The 7,839-nt window shown below is 38.5% G+C and overlaps 1 protein-coding gene across 1 annotated transcript; it reads right to left on the bottom strand.

Annotated features, from left to right (window-relative positions):
- Positions 1-5,776: 5,776 nt before the first annotated feature.
- Positions 5,777-7,588, bottom strand: LOC131336650 (protein JINGUBANG-like). The gene has a single exon (XM_058372557.1). The coding sequence runs from the start codon at positions 7,352-7,354 to the stop codon at positions 5,912-5,914; it is 1,443 nt and encodes a 480-aa protein (XP_058228540.1). The 5' UTR covers positions 7,355-7,588; the 3' UTR covers positions 5,777-5,911.
- Positions 7,589-7,839: the final 251 nt, after the last annotated feature.

Genomic DNA, 7,839 nt, shown 5'->3' on the forward strand with positions numbered 1-7,839 from the left:
GTTGGAGAAGCAATTGCAACAAGTGCACTCCAAGGAAGTCTTCAAATTTTAAGTTTTTTATTAGCTTTTACTCCTTCCGTCCTATTTTGTTGGTCTTTTTTTTATGTTCGCACATGTTAGTTTTCAATCGTTTATATTTTCCAATATAAATATCCAAAAATATGCAATATAAATCTTGATTGATAATTCTCGATTAAGTACGTCTACAAAAAAAAAAATTAAATTATGAAAAATATTACAAATTGGGACATATACGCGTTTAAAAAACATATGAATAACGAAAATAGACAAACAAAATAGGACGGGGGAGTATATTTTAAGGGACCACTTTGTTAAAAAAAAATCATGTGAAAGTTTTTGAAAAGTCATTTCTCTTTGATCTTCAAATTTAAAGAGTGAGAGTGAGAGTGAAGAGTGAGAGCGCTACACCAAAATGGTGTAGCAAGTTTGCTACTTCTCTTAGAGTAAATTTTGCTGACATGACTCTTCAAATTCATACTCCGTATTAGTTTTGGTTTTGCTATCACTGGATTGTTATAAAGAGTTTTATGCATGTATTCACAACTGGTATTTCATGATTCTTCATTGGAGACTTTGAAGTAGGCCTGTCAATGGATCAGATTCGATCCAAATCCGATAAATTCGAATCCAATCCGAATCGAATCCGACAGTGGTAATCCGAATCCGAAAAAATTGGATACGATCCGATTTGAATTTTTTTTTTTTCCAAAATTTTTTTTAAAATGGAGAAAAAAATGAAGACGATGTCACATCGGAACGAAATTTCGTCAATCATCATACACAAGATTCTGTTGAAAGTTGAAACGGTGCAAATGGCAATGCTAATGGCCCAGTTTCTTTGATTTTCCCTTTCGAGTACCTTCCGCTTCAGAAGAAAACCAAGCCAATTTTGGGAAGACACGAATATAGATGAATTTAGCAGACTAAATTCACACGAATCGGAACGAAAGAAAGTGATAACGTAGCTTTGAAAGTTCAAATTTGAGAGAGAGAGAGAGAGAGAGAGAGAGAGAGAAAAGCACACTGGTGGGAAAAATTGAGAAGCCTGTAGTACTAATTAGGAAAAATTTCTATTATAAAATAGAAGGGTGTGGGGTCAAATTGTTAAAATAGATAAGATTGAATTGATCCAGGAGATGAGGTGAAATTTCCCTTTTATTAAATTATCCAGCCTCTTTCATTTAATTACAAAATTGCCATCGATCAAAATTACACCCACTTTCAAATTTGAAACCCTACTAAGCAGAAATGCTACACTTACAACATTTTTCTACAACATGTTTACAACATTGTGACGTGGACAGGGGACCCATTCATTTTTTTATTTTTTGGCTGGGTAAAGTGAATGGGTCCCCTGGCCTCCTTCATCTTTTGATTCTATCGTGCATACCCAGTTGAACCATTTACTTTACTACCTCAATCCTTTTCCCCTTTATATTTTTCCAGGTATTGCTCTATTTCTCTTTTCATTTGTTGGGTGTCTTGACGGTGATTCCAAAATCCAAATCGACCCATTAAATGTTTTCATCTTTTAGGCCCTGCTTGGATGGAAAAAGCGGGGGCCCAACCCTTTTCCTCCGCATCCGAAATTGGTTCCCTTCTTATCTTTGACTCCCTCATCATTTTGGCCAGGATTAGGGATTGTCCGGTATTAAATTTGGGCTCCTCTTGAGGTGCCTAAAAATAATCAGTGTTTGAAGGGATGATTTGTGGACGAAAATACCCCTTGTTATCCCCTTTCCCCATCCACAATTCAACCAGTTTCTACTCTCCATTCTATCTAAAATCATACTTTCCCTTCAAACTTATCCTAACACTCTGTCTAAAAAGGTTGAAAAATTAAGTGTTTCAAAATTTAATCTGTTTGAACTGGTGGAAAGATTTTTATTTTCTGATCATTTTATTCTAAATGGTCATATTTTTATTTTGATTCTTGAGCTCTCGTTGATTAGCCCTAAAAAATATTTGATTCTACGACTTTCTTAGGGTGAATCAACGAGAGCTCTAGAGTCAAAATTTAACTATGACCATTTAGAATAAAATGATCAAAAAACTAAAAAATCTTTCCACTAGTTCAAATAAATTAAAATTTGAAACACTTAATTTTTTAACCATATTTTTTAATATATAAACTGTCTAAAGAGGTTGAAAAATTAAGTTTTCTAAATTTCAATCCGTTTGAACCGATGGAAAGATTTTAGTTTTTAGATCATTTTATCCTAAATAGTCATAGTTTAATTTTGACTCTGTGGCTGTCATTGATTAACCCTAAGAGATATTTAATTCTATGACTTTCTTAGAGCTAATCAACGAGAGGCCTAAAGTCAAATTTTAATTATGACCATTTAGGATAAAATGATCAGAAAACTAAAATCTTTCCACCGGTTCAAACGAATTGAAATTTGGAACACTTAAATTTTTTTCCTCTTTAGACAGTTTATATTTGCAAATGTGAAAGAATAATTAAATTTGCAATTACATATAAAACGTAATGCATAATTAATTTAGGGACTGCACAATGACAACATGGTCATTTGACAGCTTTTTATATCATCCACCTTTCCTTGTACCCCCTGTTAATTCTCCATCCAAACAAAGTATTATTTAATCTCCCTTCTTTAATACCTCATCCAAACAATATACTATTTAATCCTCCCTCCATAAACATCATATCAGTATGGGTCATCCCTTATTAACTAATACCCCCTACTATCTTATTCCTCTTATTAACTAATATCCCTAATTTTTTTCCCTCATCCAAACGGGCCCTTACAGTATGGAGACTTTTCTTTGTTGTAGTTGTAATTCTATTATTCAATTGCCTATTTGAAACGTAAAAAAAGTGGGTGTGACGGAGCTTTTCTGTGGTAATGCAAAGAGGTAGGAGGCGAGGCTCTGTGCCGAAAACCCCTGTGACTCTATGTGGAGGGGTTTATTTTAACGTTTTTGCTAAGCATATTCATTAGAAGCTAAATTATTCATTAGATTGCAGAGTGGATGGATTTGTTTGCTTTCACTTCTTCATCTTTTTTATTAGGTTCTTTTTGAATATTAGGAAAATTTCACAATCTCATGTGCACTTCCTCAATTGTTAGGCTTTGTGTTCCGGTGAAAACTTTTTTATCCTAACTGTAGCTTTGTGTACCAGTTTAATTTTCAACAATTTTAGCCACTATCAAGATTCAAAGGATAATTCCAATTCCTTTCAGGGTGGATAGTGCCGTAGGCACGGACAAACACTAGTAGGAAGAAAATCTAGAGCTGGTCTACCCTTTTTATCGAGAGTCTTGTAGTGCAGTAGGTCGGTGAAGGTTGGAGAAGTCGAATCCGGCCAAGAGATACAAAAGGAGTTGGAAGCGCCGAATTCAAAATTCCGGCACAGGAGAGAGAGAGAAAGAGAGAAGTGAGAACGTATTTTTGTGTTATCGATCAAAGGAATAGGGTTTTTTTTAAAAACAATTCGGATCGGATCGTTGTCGGATTTAATCCGATACAATCCGAATCCGGTCCGATCTGATTTTGTTTATTAGATTCGGATTATCAAATTACGGATCGACGTTATCAGACTCGGATTCATGTTCGGATCGGATTTGGATCGAATCCGAATCCATTGACAGGCCTACTTTGAAGTTTCAAAAATATTAGGAGTAAAGAGTTCTGTAAAATACAAAAAACTTGCTTTATCGATCGTGCATAACATGAGTTCATTGTCGAGCAAGGAAAACTGTCAACTTCTTTCATTTCATGAGCTTCTTTTTAATTCATTAATTACTCTCATTTACCTAAAACTATTTTCTTTTTAATCTAAGTTCATTTAGACAAAAAGCGAAGGCAAGAAAATGAGTTTCCTACATAATTGTATCTTCGAGTAACCAGACCAAAAACTAATGGAAATTGATTTTAACACTTCATTTTTTGTCTTTTTTTTATTAGAAAATAATAGCTTTTTATGTGTGAGAAAGTTGATTAAACACTAACAAAATAGTAAAGGATAATTTGGCAATTTTACAAAGAATAAAGGCAAAAAATAGAGTGTCAATAACTAAACGCGGAGTGCCAAAATCACTTTCCCAACTAAAACATAGTACTCCATGTGTTCCACTTACTTTTGTGAACCTAATTAACCTTTATTTCCATTCGATCTGCTTTTAGCTTTCCTTTTACTGTATCTTTTCTTCTTCTTTTTTTGATAAGTCTTTTTTTTTTTATTGGCAAAAAAAAGATTTTATGAATCTTAATTTGAAGATGATTATAAAAATTAAAAAGATCAAGAACACACTAGCATAAGCCACCCGAGAACCACATCTAGAGGAAGGCAAGAAGCCAACCAAAAACAACATAAGAAGCACGAAAGCCTCAAAACCACCCAACAGCCTAACACCAAAACAGCCACAAACCAAAAGAAAACAACCCTAAATTCGAATAACAAACCGAAAGATACAGAATCAACAACCAAAGCCAATCTATGGAATTAAAATTCTAGAGAGAGAGAGAGGCATCATCCTCGAAGTCCTCATCCTCCAAATCCGCGTCTTCTTCAAAATTGTCAAGAGCACATATTCTTTCTGCTAAATTGGCCTCCTCCATTTCAACATATTTCTATAAATTAAAACTTTTCCCCCCTCTAAATTTAATGCCCAAAGTGGTACCTATATCTATGGCCTTTCAAGCTCTCTTAAAAAGGATGAAGTTTCGGTTTTAGATGTCATCGGAGGACAAAGAACAAGAGGGCCGGGACTTTCTTTATTTCTAGGATTCAATTTTTTGGCCTTGACCCCAAACTCTACAAGAAGCTTCGTTTTACTAATCTTTCTCTTCGATCTTTTCACCTTCCGTTCCATTTTCTAAATAGCATTAAGGGATGATCTATCTCCAAAAGAGTTACTTCCACCTCTACGTACAATGCTTGCCGGCCATAAAGCTCATAGTATTGGAGGAAAGACCTTGCCCCGCAGCTCCCACTTGAGAAATATTTGGGTAAGTCCTTTTACTGTATCGTAGATTGTGTTTGAAACCCATGAAAGCAAGACCAAAAAAATATATAAATAGCAAAGCACTAATTAAGAGAGAAATCATAGAAAAACAGAGGTAATTAAACATTTGCTTAACATATGTTGATCATAGGCGGACATAACTATCCAAGGATTAGAGATGATTCAATTCCTTTTTTTTTTTAAATACGAAAAAAGAATTAGAAAACTATACGTATTCCCCTTTCCTTTAATTTACTTTAGTTAAACATGTGCTTAGCATATGTTTTTCCTTCTTTTTTTCCCTTTTTTTCTCTTGTGCTTCGTTTGAAACTTGTGGAAAAGAAGGAAAATGAAAGAAAAATTGCAAATTTTCTCTTCTATTGTTTGGTTTGGAGGAAAAAAAAAAAGTGCACAGTACAATTTCTCTCCCATTTTCTTTTCTTGGACTTTCCTTTCTGTCGGACTGTTTTTCTACCATCTCTCATAAAACCAATTGGTGGTAGTGAGAGCTTCAATTAAGTCTTTTATGGCATTCGATATCGCACCCGCAAGTCTATTTTTAGAACGGTCACAAGGAGTGACATTATGTAACCAAATCCATGGGGGCACTCTGATCCCAACACTTTCCAAAACACAGCATTTGTATAGATTCCAAACACCACACAAAAAACTATGTACTACTAAAGTCTCGTTCTGTTAAGGTTCTTATTTTTTAAGTAATTATTTTTCATTTACTAAATATGACATTCTATCACAATACATCACATTTAATTTAAAAAACAAACAAATACTTAGAACACACCCTAATTACTTTTCATTGTTTCCATTAATTTCTAAAAGTCCGAAACAAAGCGTTAGACAATTCCACTAACCGTGGCATCTCATCGTATTTACAATTTCTCGTCCCCCATTCTGCTCTACCCATGCGAAGCAATGCCACGAGACGCGGATAAAACCTCCGGTTTCGCCACCGTAAAACCACCGCCTTCCTTCTGCCGCTGCTGCGCCTGCACCTCCGTCGTCTCCGACACTCTCCATATCTTCACCGACTTATCAAGACTCCCACTGTACGCAATCCACGCTCTCTCTCTCCCCCGCACCACTTCCTCCCTATCCTCGGCCTCCACAGCCAAGCACTTCACCGGCCCACTGTGCCCCCTCAGCACCGACAAGCACGTGTGTTCCCCCTCCGCCTGATCCCTCCTCCACACGCATATCGTCGTGTCCGCCGACCCGCTGAACACCATGTTCCCCGCCGTGGCCAAGCACAACACCGCCAGCTTATGACCCCGTAAAACCCCGCCATGCGATAGCAACTTCTCGCGTTCCCAGAAATTAACTAGACCGTCGGACGATCCACCGTAGAGAACCGTGGCCGTTGGATTAACCGCTAACGCTGTCACCGCGCAGTCTTGTTTTAGCAGAATTTGCGAGAAGAAATGCTTCGTTCCTTTCCCTTGCATCTCTCTCCGCCACACTTTCACGCTGCCGTCCGCGGACCCCGTGAAGACCAGCCCGTCGAATCCCGAGACGACGGCGTTTACGGCGTCGTCGTGGACCGTGACGGACTCCAAGCACTTTGAGTCCGACACGCGCCACACTTTTACCGTCTTGTCCCAAGAAGCGGAGTAGAGGAGCGTCTTGTCCTCGCTCAGATTCAAACACGAGATGGCGTCGAAGTGCTTGATCCAAACGGCGTTCCGGTTCCGCCTCACCTCGACGTAATTGCTAGGGTTGATGGAGCTCTTTATGCAGGCCTTCAACGTGGGTAAGGTCCCGATCCGTTTGTGGACGCTCGGGTTTTTCCGCGAGGCCTTCCACAAACGAATCTTCCCGTCCTGGTGGCCCGTGAAAATCCTCTCCCCGGAGATCACGATGGCCTTGACCAACCCGCTGTTGGATTTGAACCCAGAGAATTCCTTCTGGTTCTTCCATACCCGGACGTTCTTGCTATCCGACCCGGTGTATAACAAATCGCCCGAGGTGGCTAACGAATATATGTGGCCTTCTTCACGGACGAGGGAGCCCATTAGGCCCGTGTACGAGTAATTACTAGCTTCATCGTCGGCCTCCTGATTGACGTAGGAGGACCACGGGGATTTTGTCAATGGAGACGTTGGTTGGTCCCATGAAGGGGTGTTTTGGGGAGAATTATTGGAGTTTGTCGGGGTGTCAGATCCGTTGCTGAAGCGGAAGGAGAGTTCTTCCATGTCGATGTCGTTCGGAGGAGGGTCGGATTGGTGCAACATGTTGCCGAATTTTTGGTGCTGTGAATTGCTGCTGCTGTTGTTGTTTTCTGTGAGCATTTTGGCTTTTCTTGAGTTTCTCATGGTATTAATATATATTGTGCTCGATCTCATATATATATAGAGGAGGTTGATGCATGGGATTAATCAATTTGTGTTTATGGTAAAAGAACAGATTATTGGGATTAAAATAGGAGATCGAATAAAGAGGAAAACCAGGTCGGAAGAAAACCGAAAGTTAGTTGATAAAAAAAGGGAGAGAGAGAGTTGGGCAGAGGGGTGATTAGAGAGAGAGAGAGAGATGATTAAGGAATCGAAAGGTTGGAGGAGAGAGTGTATATAATATATGGGGGTTGTGGTCCTCGTGGATAGATATATGTATGTATAAATAGTAAAGGGAGAAAATAGCGAGTGATCATACTTCTCAGGGGCATGAGAGAGGTTAATTTTGTCAAAGATGGGGTGGCTGGAAATTTCCACGGGAGCTATTTCTTGGGGTGGCAAGGTTTGGATAATTCATAGTTGACCAGACGTGAACATCAGCCATGGACTTCAGGTTTGTGTTGTGCAGTGCCGTGCTGCGCATTTTTAAACCGTCA

Source organism: Rhododendron vialii, chromosome 8a (assembly GCF_030253575.1).
Source record: "Rhododendron vialii isolate Sample 1 chromosome 8a, ASM3025357v1".
Taxonomy (NCBI): Eukaryota; Viridiplantae; Streptophyta; class Magnoliopsida; order Ericales; family Ericaceae; genus Rhododendron; species Rhododendron vialii.

Excerpts from the sequence above, each read along its gene's own strand:
- LOC131336650 (XM_058372557.1), bottom strand. The coding sequence starts at position 7,354 with ATGAGATCGAGCACAATATATATTAATACCATGAGAAACTCAAGAAAA.